At 44.7% G+C, this 16,284-nt stretch overlaps 1 protein-coding gene across 4 annotated transcripts in view; it reads left to right on the top strand.

Annotated features, from left to right (window-relative positions):
* The first annotated feature begins 7,931 nt into the window (after positions 1-7,931).
* Positions 7,932-16,284, top strand: part of NASP (nuclear autoantigenic sperm protein) — a 40,215-nt gene continuing 31,862 nt past the window's right edge. The window contains exons 1-2 of one of the 4 annotated variants that reach the window (XM_072772383.1): positions 7,932-8,211; positions 8,432-8,529. In XM_072772383.1, coding sequence (XP_072628484.1) covers positions 8,471-8,529 — 59 coding nt within the window. In that variant the 5' untranslated portion in view covers positions 7,932-8,211; positions 8,432-8,470. Of the gene's footprint in view, positions 8,212-8,320; positions 8,530-16,284 lie in introns of those variants that run through there. The other 3 variants (XM_072772385.1, XM_072772384.1, XM_072772386.1) reach the window with 3 other exon arrangements.

Here is a 16,284-nt window from a genome sequence, read left to right as displayed (position 1 = left end):
TTCTTCTTATTCTCTTCCTCCTCTTTCTCCTTCTTTTGGCACTAGAAAAAACAGGATTTTATTATTCCAGTTATAAAGGGCAGGTCTTCGTAAGATGAGGGAGGGGATTCTGACAGCAGGGAGGAGGCCCCTACTTGCTGGTGATGAGTAGGTTCCATAGGACCACGATGGCCAAGTCCTCACACAGAAGCATCTTGGAGATGTAACAGTCCTTGTTGATTGACTTAAGATTTTTTGCCTTAGCCACTCTTGGGGACCTCACTCCACATCAGTTTCACATTCTCCAGCACCATGTTGTAGTGCCTGTCTCCAAATACAGCTACATTCTGAGGTATTGGGAGTTAGGACTTAGTATATAAATTTGGAGAGGACACGATTCAGCCGATATCAGGAAGCAGAAGTTATCATAACATTAAATTATTCACAAATAAGTAAATAAATTATTCCCTAATAAATTGACTGCCTAAAAATTATTCCTCACTCAAACATCTCACGCTGCTTAACTTTAGCATTGCTCTCTTGACATCTTTGTCTAGTCACTGGATAACACAGCATGCATTCACTGCAAAGTGAAGTTGCAAATTTTGTAAAAGATGTATTATTTGAAACCATGAAAATGGTGTTGGGGAACTTCATACACCATACCCAAAGCCACTGAAAAGTGAAGATCTGAGAGTTAACCAAAAAAGAAAAGCAAAGATGAGGACACTCTCCTTTATTATTATTATTTTTAAAGATTTTATTCATGAGAGACACAGAGAAAGAGAGGCAGAGACATAGGCAGAGGGAGGAGAAGAGCAGGCTCTATGCAGGGAGACCAATGTGGGACCCACTTCCAGGACTCAGGGATCACACCCTGAGCCAAAGGCAGAAGCTCAATCACTGAGCCACTTAAAGATTTTGTTTATTTATTCATGAGAGAGAGAGAGAAAGGCAGAGACACAGGCAGAGGGAAAGGAGGCTCCATGCTCCAGAGGGAGCCGGATGTGGGATTTGATTACAGGACCTCAGAATCACACCTTGGGCTGAAGGTGGTGCTAAACCGCTAGCCACCAGGGCTGCCCTACATTATGCTTTCTTATATCAAGATTTTTTATACATAAGTACAACCTAAGACCTCTCAGAAATTGCCTTGGGTCTGCAAGAGAGGAGGGTATGTCTCATACTCAAGTAGGAAAAATGAGACTTTGCGGCATTGTGTAGGAGAAGACTGTGAACCCTGTAGTCAGATTGGCAAACTTAAAAAAGGATACTTAAAAAAGGGACTGAATAAAAAGGGACGGATAACTTGCATTTGAAAGAAATCACAGGGCAGCCTGGGTGGCTCAGTGATTTAGCACCACCTTCGGCCCAGGGTATGATCCTGGAGACCTTGGATCAAGTCCCACATTGGGCTCCCTGCTTGGAGCCTGCTTCTCCCTCTGCCTGTGTCTCTGCCTCTCTCCCTCTCTCTCCCTCTCTCTCTCTCTCTCTTTCTCTTTCTCATCTCTCATGAATAAATAAAAACTTAAAAAAAAAAGAAAGATCACAGTATTTGTTTAGGAGCATATCTATGAAGGAGCCCTGACATTTGTTCAAAGTACTAAAACACTGAAAATCCCTTTCTTGGTTGAGATGTTAACTTCTAGAATGTTCATGAGAAGTTCTATTGCTTTTTTTCTCTACATTTCTCTCAGTGGATCATCCACACTTCCAATACCTGTATATACATCTGGAACTATCAATATGCCCATTCGGATATAAATACTTGTTTTGTTTCTCTAACACTTGGGCCTTTGGCCTCTCAAGGTTTTACTCTATCTTATTTTTGTTTTAAGATATTATTTGTTGGGATCCCTGGGTGGCGCAGTGGTTTAGCGCCTGCCTTTGGCCCAGGGCGCGATCCTGGAGACCGGGGATCGAGTCCCACGTCGGGCTCCCGGTGCATGGAGCCTGCTTCTCCCTCTCCCTCTGCCTGTGTCTCTGCCTCTCTCTCTGTGTGACTATCATAAAAAAAAATAATAATAATAATAATTTTAGGGATATCCCTTTTATTTTTTATTTATTTTTTTATAAATTTATTTTTTATTTGTGTTCAATTTGCCAATATATAGAATAACACCCAGTGCTCATTCCGTCAAGTGCCCACCTCAGTGCCTGTCACCCAGTCACCCCCACCCCTCTTGGGATATCCCTTTTAAAGAGAATTATATATTTCTTTGAGAGAAAGAGAGTGCACATGGTGGGAAGGAGCAGAAGGAGAGAGAGAGAGAGAGCGTCCCAAGCAGATTCAATGCTCAGTTGGAGCCCAATGTAGGGTTCAATCTCATAATCTTGAGATCACCATCCAAGCCCAAACCAAGAGTTGGTAACTTAATTGACTGAGCCACTCAGGCACCTCAGGGATATCCCTTTTTAACTGACTTTACAATTTATTTTTATTTATTTTATTTTTTAAAGACTTTATTCGAGAGAGAGAGAGAGAGAGAGAGAGAAGCATAGAGACAGGCAGAGAGAGAAGCAGGCTCCATACGGGGAGCCCAATGTAGGAGTTGATCCCAGGACTCCGGGGTCACGCCCTGGGCCAAAGGCGGTGCTAAACCGCTGAGCCACCCAGGCTGCCCCAGGGTTTCTTTTTTTGCAGTGAAACTTTAGTATTCCAGGGACGCCTGGGTGGCTCAGTGATTGAGCATCTGCCTTTGGCTCAAGGCCTGATCCTGGAGTCCTGGGATTGAGTCCCGCAAGGGGCTCCCCACAGGGAGCCTGCTTCTCCCACTGCATATATTTATGCCTCTCTCTCTCTCTCTCTCTCTCTCTCTGTCTTTCGTGAATAAGTGAATAAAATCTTAGAAAAAAATCCACATGTAAGTGGATTCACACAATTCAAACCCATGTTGTTGTTCAAGGGTCAATTGTATAAATGTCAATTTGCAATGCAATAAAGCTTAGAGAAGCTTTATTTAGAGAAGATAGTCTGTATAATAATAATAATAATAATAATAATGATGATGATTCATTAGAATTTATTAAGACTTTTTTTGTAGCCTAATTAATATATGGTCCATTTTTATAAATGATCTGTAATATTTGAATATAATGTGTATTTGTTGTTTTGAGTATAGTTTTTTTTTTTTTTAAGATTTTATTTATTCATGAGAGACACAGAGGCAGAGACATCGGCAGAGGGAGAAGCAGGCTCCCCACTTAATGGGAAGCCCACCTCGGGGCATGATCCCAGGACCCTGAGATCATGACAGGAGCCAAAGGCAACGCTTAACCAACTGAGCCACCCAGGCGCCCCTCAACTACAATTTTTGACTTCTATTTATTTATTTTGCTTTTTTTTTTTTTTAAGATTTTATTTATTTGTGAGAAACAGAGAGAGAGAGAGAGGCAGAGACACAGGCAGAAGGAGAAGCAGGCTCCATGCAGGGAACCCAATGTGGGACTTGATCCCAGGTCTCCAGGATCACGCCCTGAGCCAAAGGCAGATGCTCAACTGCTGAGCCACCCAGGCGTCCCAGTCTAACTGCTGCTTAAAATTTTTCAGCCTAACCTTTTTATTTTTTTATTTTTTTTAAATTTTTATTTATTTATGATAGTCACACACACAGAGAGAGAGGCAGAGACACAGGCAGAGGGAGAAGCAGGCTCCATGCACCGGGAGCCTGACGTGGGATTTGATCCTGGGTCTCCAGGATCGCGCCCTGGGCCAAAGGCAGGCGCCAAACCGCTGCGCCACCCAGGGATCCAGCCTAACCTTTTTACATCCTTATCTCCATCCTCTATTCCTAAAGGTAACTGCTGCAAACCTTCACGGTTTCTCTTGTCAATCTGGTTGCCTCTTGGCTTTCCCCCATTGGGATTCTCCTTTCTTAGCTAGGTCAATTACTACCTGTCCGTCACTTTTCCAGCTTTTAAAATTTTAATGATGTGGCTTCCTGGCCCATTATATTTAATCTTTTTTACCTTAACAGCAACAACAAAACAAAAAACAAATAAAAGAATTTCGTTTATTGTTATGTAGACAGGCTTCAAAAGGGACTGGATGGATGTAAATGTGTGTTCAACCCACCATCTTTAACTAGAAGTCTTCCTTAAATCTTGTTAAATATAAGATTCCTGCTCCCTTCAAAGTCCCATTACCTTCATTACTATGAAATTTGGTTCTTATTTTAAGTAGATTCTTTCTTTCTTTCTTTCTTTCTTTCTTTCTTTCTTTCTTTCTTTCTTTCTCTTTCTTTCTTTCTTTCTTTCTTTCTTTCTTTCTTCTTTCTTTCTTTTCTTCCTTCCTTCCTTCCTTCCTTCCTTCCTTCCTTCCTTCCTTCTTTCTTTCCTTTCCTTTCCTTTCCTTTCCTTTCCTTTCCTTTCCTTTCCTTTCCTTTCCTTTCCTTTCCTTTTCTTTTCTTTTCTTTTTAAAGATTTGAGAGAGAGCGAGTGTGAGAGAATATGAAGAGGGGAGAGGTGCAGAGAGAGAAGTAGACTCCCTACTGAGCCAGATGCAGGGTTCAATCCCAGGACACAGATCACGACCTGAGCCTAAGGCAGACACTTAACTGACTGAACGACTCAGACACCCTTAAGCAGATATATTCTGAGTTTCTGAGTGAAATTTCTTCCAGTTTTATTTATGATTATACTATGATTGCTTCATTCATTCATTCATTCATTCATCTAACAAGTTCATTTTGGATACCTAATATGAGTCAGCTACTATTTTTTTTTAGGATTTTATTTATTTATTCATGAGAGACACAGAGAGACAGACAGAGACACAGGCAGAGGCAGAAGCAGGCCCCACGCAGGAAGCCCGATGTGGGACTTGATCCCGGAACTCCAGGATCATGCCCTGAGCGGAAGGCAGAGGCTCAACAGCTGAGCCACCCAGGTGTCCCAAGTCAGCTACTATTATATGCATTGGGGATTTAGCCGAGAACAAAACTGAAAAGGTCACATGGAGCCTATACTTAAAAGCTGGGTGAGAGTAAACAACAACAACAAAACACCCAAGTAAATAACTTCAGATTTTGATGAGCACAATGGAAGAAATAAACAAAAGGAAGCTAATTTTGATTGAGTGGCCTAGGAAGGCCTCGTTGGGGAAGTAATATTTAAGATGAGGCCTAAAGGATGAATAAGAGCTAGTCATTGGGAGAAGAGCTTTCTAGGCAGTCAGGTAGCAAGTGCAAAGGCTCCTGGATATGAAAAAGGGCTTGGGTGTTTTGAGGAACAGAAAGATTAACATAGTATTAGGATGGTAAAGGAAGGAGAACAGTAGGAGATGAATTTGGAGAGGTGGATTGGAGCCAGATCATGTAGAGCCTTGCACGGAATGGTAAGGAGCTCAAAACATCTTTTTTTCTCATTAGAGAGGAGGAGGGGAAAGAGCGGAGGCCGAGGGAGAGAGAATTTTTTTTTTTTAAGATTTTTATTTATTTGAGGAGGGGGAGGAGCAGAGGAAAAGCAGGGAGAGTCCCAAGCAGGCTCTGCAGTGGCAGAGCCCCAGTCAGGATCTATCTGAGGACCCTGAAATAATGACCTGTTCCCAAATCAAGAATCAAATGCTAATCCAACTGAGCCACCCAGGCGCCCCTTAAAATCTATTTTTAAATCTTTTTTTTTTTTTTTTTTTTTTGATCCTTGGGTGGCTCAGCGGTTTAGAGTCTGCCTTTGGACCTGGGCATGATCCTGGAGTTCCAGGATGGAGTCCCACATCGGGTTCCCTGCATGGAGCCTGATGTGGGACTTGATCCCCAGACTCTGGAATAACGCCCTGAGCCAAAGGGAGATACTCAACCACTGAGCCACTCAGGCATCCCTAAAATCTATTTTTTTAAAGATTTATTTTTATTTATTTATGATAGACATAGAGAGAGAGAGAGAGGCAGAGACACAGGCAGAGGGAGAAGCAGGCTCCATGCCAGGAGCCCGACGCGGGACTCGACCCCGGGACTCCAGGATCGCGCCCTGGGCCAAAGGCAGGCGCGAAACCGCTGAGCCACCCAGGGATACCCCCTAAAATCTATTTTTTAAAAAACATATTATTTAGGGGATCTCTGGGTGGCTCAGCGGTTTGGCGCCTGCCTTTGGCCCGGGGCGAGATCCTGGAGTCCCACATCCGGCTCCCTGCATGGAGCCTGCTTCTCCCTCTGCCTGTGTCTCTGCCTCTCTCTCTCTCTCTTTGTGTCTCTCATGAATAAATAAATAAAATCTTAAAAAAAAAAAAACATGTTTATTCGAGAAAGAGAGAGAGCATAAGAGAGAGATCATGAGCAAGGGGGAGGGGCAGAGGGAGAAGCAAACTCCCCTCTGAGCAGGGAGACCTACTCAGGACTTGATCCCAGGACTGGGGCCATGACCCCAACAGAAGGCAGATGCTCAACTGACTGAACCACCCAAGTGCCCTAAAATCTATTTTTCATACAGCCAAGTTCCTCAAAGTCAGAAACCTTATCTTTGGGCAGCCCCGGTGGCACAGCGGTTTAGCTCCGCCTGCCACCCAGGGCGTGATCCTGGAGACCCTGGATCGAGTCCCACGTCAGGCTCTCTGTATGATGCCTGCTTCTCCCTCTGCTTGTGTCTCTGCCTCTCTCTCTCTGTCTCTATGAATAAATAAATAAAATCTTAAAAAAAAAAAAAGAAACCTTATCTTTTGTCCTTAGGACCTAGTACAAAGCCTTGCACATCATAGTTGCTCTGTGAATATTAGTCTAACAGATAAGTGGGTCACACAAAGTACTAGACGTGTTTCTCAGACCCTAGCCCTGGCTGCAAGGTCTCTTCAGAGACCTCCCCTTCTCCAAACCAAATCTCCAGTTATCATGTAATCAGACAATAGTAGTCATTTAATGAGTGCTTAGCATGAGCCAGGTACAGTGCTGATTGTGAAATAAGCATTACTTCTAATTCTCTCAATATTCTTATTTTTTTTAATGATTTTATTCATTCATGAAAGACACACAGAGAGAGGCAGAGACATAGGCAGAGGGAGAATCAGGCTCCCTGCAAGGAGCCCGATGTGGGACTGGATCCCAGACCCTAGGATCATGCCTTGAGCCAAAGGCAGACGCTCAACTGCTGAGCCACCCAAGCGTCCCTCTCTCAATATTCTTAAGGAGTGATACCAATATTGTCCTCATCTTACATATAATCTTAAAAGATTACATGACTTGGCTCAGGCCCCCTCCTAATAATGGAGATCCCACGTGTTTGCCACAGGAATTGGTATTTTCAGGTCCAGTTCTATGCTACCCAGATTTCAAATTGCCTGACCCTTTACAGACTGGAGGAAAAATCCTTTGCAGAAATATTTCCCATTGTGTCCAATCTGGACAGAGATAAAATTCCTGTTCTTTTTTTTTTTTTTTAAATTCCTGTTCTGATCACTGTATGGAAGGCCATAGTTGAAGGCAATGGAAGATGCTCCAGGTGTGAGAAAATGCGACCATTGCAGCCTGCCAGTTATCTTCCACTCTGCCAGTTGCAGGAAATGAAGCACATTGCTTTCCAAAACCGACTTGTCTTGCAACTTTCTGAACAAGTCACACCTTCCCTAAACCTGGGTTTCTGTTTCTACCAAATGGGACTGATAATCTCGACCTCACCAGTAGCTTTGTTGAGATTAAATAAAACGGCTAACATCTTTAAAGTGTCTAAGCACAGGATTCTGGCACGTACTGTGCAAACGACAAACGGTACCTCTGAGTGGAGGAAAAGAGCTGGGAGCACTAGACCAGCTAGATTTGGAGTGTGGGTAGGGCCTACGAGGATGGCGCCAGCGGATTGGGCGAGCCGAAGGGGGCGGGCCCAGGGGGAGGAGCTAGCCGCATCCCGCCGCAGCACTGACTTTGAATCAAGCGCGGTAGTTTCAGCGGTAGCCAATCCTAGGGTAGCATTTTCTTGCGTCAATTGTTGCTGAGGCTCAGAGCCACGAGTCTCACCGAAATCAGTTCTAGCCGTTGCTGCTGTACCCGTGCTCGGCTCTTACGTGTCCATCCGTTAGGACTGAGAGGAAGGGCAGAAAGTTTCGGATCACCTCCCTGAGTATCAGGGCCGGAAAGAGACTCTCGGCTACTTGCTCCAAACATGCAGACCAGCACCAGCTTCCCCTTCTGTGGAAGCCGCTGGCCGACGCCCAGTCAGGAGTTGTAGTACCAAAATTCCAGTTCTTACGCGACTTGCTAGAGAAGCAGGAAGTTGCTTTTTTTGGGGAAGGCGGGCCAGGCAGGGAAGGTACCCCGCAGAGCAAGTCGGCGAGGGCGGGGGGTGTCCTTGGGCTGGACTGGGGCAGAGTCCTGGCCCTTTAAACTCGAGGGGGAGGATCCGGAAGTGGATAGGCGGGGCAAAGGGCTTTGGTATATATAGGGGCCCAGCCGCGCGGGGTCTCCAATCTGCCATTTTCTGTCCCTGAATAGGTCTTTGGCTTCCCAAATTCCCTCTGTTTTCCTCACAGACTGTATTCTGCCCGCTGGCCCACCACCTCAGGGGAACGATGGCCGCAGAGTCCACAGCTACTGCCGCCATCGCTGCGGAGCTGGTTTCCGCCGACAAGTAAGCGGGACTGTGGAGCGCTTGAGGCACTGGCCAGTCCACGGGGAGGGGGGGTGGTGGACGCGGGAACCCCGGGAGGAAGAGACCGGTGAGAGGAAGGACTTGCCTCCTACCGAGGAACCGTCGCAGTTCGGGGAGGCCTGGACTGTAGAAACCCACCTTTGCAGAGAACCTCGCGTATTAGCAGTAACACTATTCGGCTGGCGCCCCCTGCCCCGCTTTTCGCGGCCGCCATCTTGCCGGGGGCAGCGGCGGCTCCTCCATCGCCTGCCCCTCTCCTTCCTCCCCCGGCCCGGGGCTATCCGCGAGGAGGCGGGGCCACAGGGCTCCTGTCCGTCTCTGTGCCCCTGCAGTCCCTGCACTCCTCTTGCACCTCCAATAGCGTTCCCAAACAACCTAGGAAAATAATTAACAGAGATTTGGCGCCAAAAAAAAAAAAAAAAAAAAACCCACGAGGAGGGAGGCTGGCCCGGTGGGCTCGGGAGGGGGCGGGGCCTCCAGGGGGCGGGGCCGTACGCTCGAGTGTTCGCTTTCCTCCGCCAGCTCTGGAGCAGGGGGCGGGGTCCTGAGGAGGCGGGAAAACTCCATTGTTTGGGGCTGTGCGGCTCGCGGAGATTCTCCGACTTCCGCGGTGTGGCGCGGTGAAGCTGGTTTTCCACCGTCTCCTCGCGCATCTCCTAACCTCCAGTTCTCAGCTGTCCTCGTTCTTAGTGGAGAGAATAGTGACTCTTTAGGCTTTGGGACTGTTGGCGAGAGACTTTACTGTTTCGGAGGCGTTTTATCGAGACGCAAAGCATCTTCACCTAGGGTTGCTTGGAGCTCCGATTACTTCCAGCAGTGTTTGGTTGCTAGGCGAATGGGTAGTAGTATGTGTGCACAAAGTGTCTTAGGAAGATGCGGTAGAAACAGTTGCTTTGAAAGCGCCACAATGCTCGTCAAACGGAAGGTATTTCTTGAAGAGTGAGAGGGAACACTCCGTTAATTTGAGGAAGCAAGTGCTCTTTCCCTCTGGTGGGTCTGACTTCCCAATCGTCCCTTGTTTTTTAGGGGCTTTTGCTTATTTATCTTCTGCACTTCAGAAGTTAGCCTCCTCCTCTATAAAGAGAAAGGTTACTGTGAAGTTTTATGATTGGTCAATAGATTGACAATTATTATTATTATTTTTTAATTTATTTATGATAGAGAGAGAGAGAGAGAAGCAGAGACATAGGCAGAGGGAGAAGCAGGCTCCATGCACCGGGAGCCCGACGTGTGGGATTCGATCCCGGGTCTCCAGGATCACGCCCCGGGCCAAAGGCAGGCGCCAAACCGCTGCGCCACCCAGTGATCCCTAGATTGACAATTACTAGAGAATTACATATCTCTACCTGTGCTACCCACCACTTTTTGGTTCGTTTCCCTGTGGGTTTCATGTTGAGCACTGGTTCTCAAACCACCCTCAGAATCACCTGGGAACTCCTAGAAAATGCAATTTTAGTTTCAAGTTCCGTTTTCAGACTTCATTGATTTGTGTGTGTTTTTAAGATTTTATTTATTTACTCATGAGAGACACGGAGAACAAGAGGCAGAGACACAGGCAGAGGGAGAAGCAGGCGCCATGCAGGGAGCCCAACGTGGGACTCTATCCTGGACTAAGGATTACAACCTGGGCTGACGGCGGTGCTAAATCGCTGAACCAGGCCCCCTGCCCTCTATAGCTAAAGTTAGTAGTGAACTAGTCTCCAGCTTCCTGGCAGGTCATAAACAGAGAAAGTACTGGTGTGCCTCCAGAAAGGAAAATCATTAAGTGCCTTCTACCATAAGGTGCAAACTAAAACCGGCCAATTCTATGTATCAAGTGCTTTTTTGAGTGTTTTTACTTAATCCACATGAGTTTGCTATGAAGTAGTTATCTTCCTTTTATAGGTAAAAATAAAGATTAGAGTGGTCAAATAATGTCTACCTTCATAAATGGCACAGTCTGGGTTAAATCCCAGTATTTTGATTTTATACTTTTTTAAAAGATTTTATTTATTTGAGGGAGCACACAAGCAGACGGAGAGGGAGAAGCAGACTCCCCTGTTGAGCAGAGAGCCAGACAAAGTGGGGTTCAATTCAGGACGCAGAATCATAACCTGAGTTGAAGGCAAATGCCTAATCATCTGAGCCACCCAGATGCCCCTTGATTTTATACTTTCATTACCCATGAAGAAGCTTACGTTGAGAGTAAATTACATGAAAACCTAATTAGTCTGAGAGAACAGTAAAGATGGCATTTCTCAGTGTGGTATTCAGAGGTAAGGTGTTTAAGGGGGAGGGTAAAGAAAATGACTTGTTATTATCTCTAAAAAGATTATATATATATATATATATATGTAAGTGATGGACATAGAGGCAGAGACACAGGCAGAGGGAGAAGCAGGCTCCATGCAGGGAGCCCGACGTGTGGGACTCAATCCCAGGTCTCCAGGATCTCGCCCTGGACTGAAGGTAGCGCTAAACCGCTGAGCCACCCAGGTGTCCCTATTTTTAACTTCTTGAGGAACCTCCACACTTTTCCAGAGTGGCTGCACCAGCTTGCATTCCCACCAACAGTACAAGAGGGTTCCGTTTTCTCTACATCCTTGCCAACATCCTGTCTTGTTAATTTTAGCTATTCCCATGGGTGTAAGGGGTATGTATTGTGGTTTTGATTTGTATTTCCATGATGGCAAGTGATGTGGAGGAGTGTCTGACTCTGTTTCAGCTCAGGTCATGATCTCTGGTTCATGATATCAGCACCTTATCAGATTCCATACTCAGTGGGGAGTCTACTCTTTTCCTCTTCCTGTGCCCCTCCCCCTGCTGGCATGCACAAACACTCTCTCAAATCTTTTTATTTGGGATCCCTGGGTGGCGCAGCGGTTTGGCGCCTGCCTTTGGCCCAGGGCGCGATCCTGGAGACCCGGGATCGAATCCCACATAAAAATCTTTTTATTTTTATTTTTTTATTTTTTATTTTTTAAAGATTTTATTTATTCATGAGACACACACAGAGAGAGGGATGCAGAGACACAGGCAGAGGGAGAAGCAGGCTCCATGCAGGGAGCCCGACAGGGGACTCGATCCCAGGATTCCAGGATCACACGCTGGGCAGAAGGCAGGCGCTACACTGCTGAGCCACCCAGGGATTCCTGTTTTCTGTTTTTTTTTTTTTTTTTTTTTAAATTTTTATTTATTTATGATAGTCACACAGAGAGAGAGAGGCAGAGACGCAGGCTGAGGGAGAAGCAGGCTGCATGCACCGGGAGCCTGACGTGGGATTCGATCCCGGGTCTCCAGGATCGCGCCCTGGGCCAAAGACAGGCGCTAAATAAACCGCTGCACCACCCAGGGATCCTTTTTTTTTTTTTTTTTTTTTTAATATTTTATTTATTTGATAGTGAAGAGGGAGAAGCAGGCTCCCCGCTGAGCAGATAGCTCAATGTGGGGCTTGATCCCAGGACACTAGGGTCATGACCTGAGTTGAAGGCAGATGCCTAACCCACCAAGCCACTCAGGTGCCCCAGCAATTTTTAAAAAAGATTTTATTGATTTATTTGACAGCACAAGGGCAGAGCAGGAGGCAGAGGGAGAAGAAGCAGGCTTCTCACTTAGGGAGGATACGGGGCTCGATCCCAGAACCTGGGATCATGACCTGAGTGCAAGGCAGATGCTTAACTCACTGAGCCACCCGGGTGCCCTGCAAACAAATGTATGTATGTATGTGTTTAAGATTTTATTTATTTATTCATGAGAGACAGAGAGAGAGGGGCAGAGACACACAGGCAGAGAGAGAAGCAGGCTCCATGCAGGGAACCAGGATCAGGCCCTGGGCTGAAGGTGGCGTTAAACTGCTGAGCCATCCGGGCTGCCCAAATGTATTTAATATATATTTAATGTGTTAGGTTTTAGAGATACAAAGATGAATTCAGTCTCAGTTTCTGGTCATCAGATCATAATCTAATAGGGCAGGTGTGTACTAAGTATACACATTTGTTCAGCTTGTATCAATCTGGCTTCTTTCCTTTCATGCCATCTAAGCAACATTACTAAAAATAATCATTGATTGTCTACATGCTAAATTAGTTCTTATTCTTAGCTTTCTAATTAGTTCTTAACCTTTTTGCTGCATCTAATACTGGTCACTCCCTCCTAATTTTGTTTTTCTTATCTCCATTTCTTCCTATCTTTGTTAATAATTGCTATTGATTCATTGAATAAAGTGCCTTGTCAACTTTCTTGTTTGATTTTCAAAAATCCTGTGAGATAAGTACTATTAATTATAGTTGATGAAACTGAGGCACCTCACAAGCCAAGTGGCAGTCACTTGCCCTCTCCTAGTGATTCAGAATTGGTCACTTATTTTCACAAATACTGATTAGGTACTAGGGCTTGTGCTTGGTGCTAGGATACAGCTAGAATAAGATAGATAGGATTTTTTTCCTTAGAGCTTAATCTTCTTGGGCAACCCAGAAAGTCAGTAGGCAATTGAAGTATAGTATGAAATGTGATGTGGTCATACATGTTACTAAATCATTTGTGTAATGGAGTAAGTTATTTCTCTGTAAAATAGAGGAGTATTGCCATCTACCACAAAATTTGTGAGAGGATTAAATGAAAATGAATAGGTACTGCATGTGTTTTTGGCAGTCAGATGTTTGCATTGATTTCTCTTTTTTTTAAGATTTACTTTTTTTTTTTTTTTACTTTTTAAAGATTTTATTTATTCATGAGAGACACACACACACACACACACACACACACACACACACACACACAGAGGCAGAGACACAGGCAGAGGGAGAAGCAGGCTCCATGCAGGGAGCCTGACATGGGTCTCAATCCTGGGTCCCCAGGATCACACCTGGGGTTGAAGGCGGTGCTAAACTGCTGAGCCTCCCGGGCTGCCCTAGAAAATACATTCCTGATTCAAAATCCAGAATGTTGGTTTTACAGTGAAGTGTCCTTTACCCCTTACTTCCTAATTTTCACATAGTTTTTCTTCTCACAGTGAACCAGTGTTAGGAATTTATTATGTATCCCTTAATGACAACCTTATGCATGCATATAGAAGCAAACTAGGGGCACCTGAGTAGCTCAGTGGTTGAGCATTTGCCTGAGTCAGGTCATGATCCCGGGGTCCTGGGATCGAGTTTTACATCAGGCTTCTCACAGGGGCCTGCTTCTCTCTGCCTCTCTCTGTGTGTCTCTCATGAATAAATAAATAAAATCTTTAAAAAAACCAAAACTGTATAGTTTTTTTTTTTTTTTCTGTGTATAGTTATTCTAAATTGTATAGATGATAGCCTATTTGACACATTTTTAGGCATTTAGCAATACATGTTGGAGATCATTCCTCATCAGGGCATAGTTTCCGTAATTTTTTTCTCTCTGTGTGTCTCTTGTGGATAAATAAATAAAATCTTAAAAAAAAAACAAAACAAAAAACAAGTTCTCCAAGTAATTCTCAGGTTGACTGAAGTTTGTGAACCACTGCTTTAATCCATCTCTTCTTCAGACTATACCAGTGCTACCTTAGTTCAGGCCCTTTTTATTTGTCTAGGCCATAAACAGTGGAAGTAAGTTTTATCACTGGTGAGTGCTTAACAATGTTATTTTTTAAAGTATTGTTTTAAAAGATTTAAGTAATTTGTTTTTGAAAGATTTTATTTATTTGACAGCACAAGCAGAGAGATCATTAGGCAGAGGCAGGCAGGGAGAGGGAGAATCAGAATCAGGCTCCCTGTTAGCAGGCCAGGTCCCAGGACCCTTGGATCATGACCTGAGTGGAAGGCAGATATTTAACCAACTTAGCCACCCAGGCACCCCAATATTTTATTTATTTGAGAGAGAGCACATACAGGTGTACGGAAGCTGGAGGGAGAGGGAGAGGAAGAAAGAATCTGAAGCATACCTGGACACTGGGCCTGATGTCATGATCACTAGAACATGACCTGAACTGAAACCAAGTGTCAGCCAGCTACCTGACTGAACCACTCAGGTGCCCCTACAATGTTATTTTTATAATGGTTTTACTGATTTTCTAGTTTCTAATTTTATCTACTTCAAACTATTTTTTGTACTACAATTAGAGTATATAAAATATAAATTTGATTATATTATACCTGAGTCACTTCAGAATAAAAACTTAAAGCCTTACATGGCATTAAAACAAAATAATCTGGCTCCTATAAACTCATCCACTTGCTCCTTGTAATATCTTCTAAATGGAAAGTGGGACAAGGAAAGTTAGATAAAGTCTAGTGCTTGGGGGATCCCTGGGTGGCGCAGGGGTTTGGCGCCTGCCTTTGGCCCAGGGCGCGATCCTGGAGACCCGGTATCAAATCCCACGTCGGGCTCCCGGTGCATGGAGCCTGCTTCTCCCTCTGCCTGTGTCTCTGCCTCTCTCTCTCTCTCTCTCTGTGACTATCATAAATAAATAAAAAAAAAATTAAAAAAAAAAAAAAGTCTAGTGCTTGGAATTTACATTCTAGTTTAAGGAAGTGTTCTCCAAGATAGGGAAGATTTAAGCTTTAATAATGATACAGAGATTGACACTGTATGACACTTGCCTTATTCATGACTTATTTTTAAACATTAGGATTTTTATTTTTATTTTTTAAAAGATTTTATTATTTATTCATGAGAGACAGAGGGGCAGAGGCAGAGACACAGGCAGAGAGAGAAGCAGGCTCCAGGTAGGGAGCCTGACATGGGATCTCCCAGGCTCTCCAGGATCACGCCCTGGGCCGAAGGCGGCGCTAAACCGCCCAGCCACGCAGGCTGCCCAACATAAGGTTTTTTTTTTTTTTTTTTTTTTTTTTTTTTTTTTTTTTTTTTTATTTATTTATTTATTTATTTATTTATTTATTTATTTATTTATTTATTTATTTATTTATTTTTAAAGGATTTATTTATTCATAGAGATACAGAGGAGGGGGGGCAGAGACACAAGGCAGAGGGCGAAGCAGGCACCAGGCAGAGAGCCCGAGGTAGGACTCTATCCAGAGTCTCCAGGATCACGCCCTGGGCTGCAGGTGGCGCCAAACCGCTGCGCCACCGGGGCTGCCCAACATTAGGTTTTTTATTTTTATTTTTATTTTTTCAAAAGATTTTTATTTATTTATTCATAGAGACAGAGAGAGAGAGAGAGGCAGAGACGCAGGCAAGAGGGAGAAGCAGGCTCCATGCAGAGAGCCCGACGTGGGACTCGATCCAGGGTCTCCAGGATCACGCCCTGGGCTGCAGGCGGCGCTAAACCGCTGCGCCACGAGGGCTACCCACATTAGGTTTTTTAAAAATGAGATCTAATTGACAGTTTCAGGTGTGCAACGTAATGATCCAATGTTTGTGTATATAATGGCTAAATGATTGCTACAATAAGTCTTGATAGGGCTTTTTCCAGTTTAAATTAGCTCTTACAAAATGGTCAATGTGTTTAAAAGATTCCTTTTTTTTTTTTTAATTGATTTATGATAGAGAGAGAGAGGCAGAGACACAGGCAGAGGGAGAAGCAGGCTCCATGCACCGGGAGCCCGATGTGGGATTCGATCTCGGGTCTCCAGGATCGCGCCCTGGGCCAAAGGCAGGCGCCAAACCACTACGCCACCCAGGGATCCCTAAGAGATTCCTGCTTAGGGATGCTTGGGTGGCTCAGAGGTTGAGCCTCTGCCTGCGGCTCAAGGCGTGATCCTGGGCTCGAGTCCCCCATCGGGCTGGGCTCCCCACAGGGAACCGGATTCTCCCTATGCCTGT

Source organism: Canis lupus, chromosome 13, assembly GCF_048164855.1.
Source record: "Canis lupus baileyi chromosome 13, mCanLup2.hap1, whole genome shotgun sequence".
In the NCBI taxonomy this organism is placed as follows: domain Eukaryota; kingdom Metazoa; phylum Chordata; class Mammalia; order Carnivora; family Canidae; genus Canis; species Canis lupus.
Note: the sequence above shows the minus strand (reverse complement) of the source record. Positions and strands in the feature narration are given on the sequence as shown.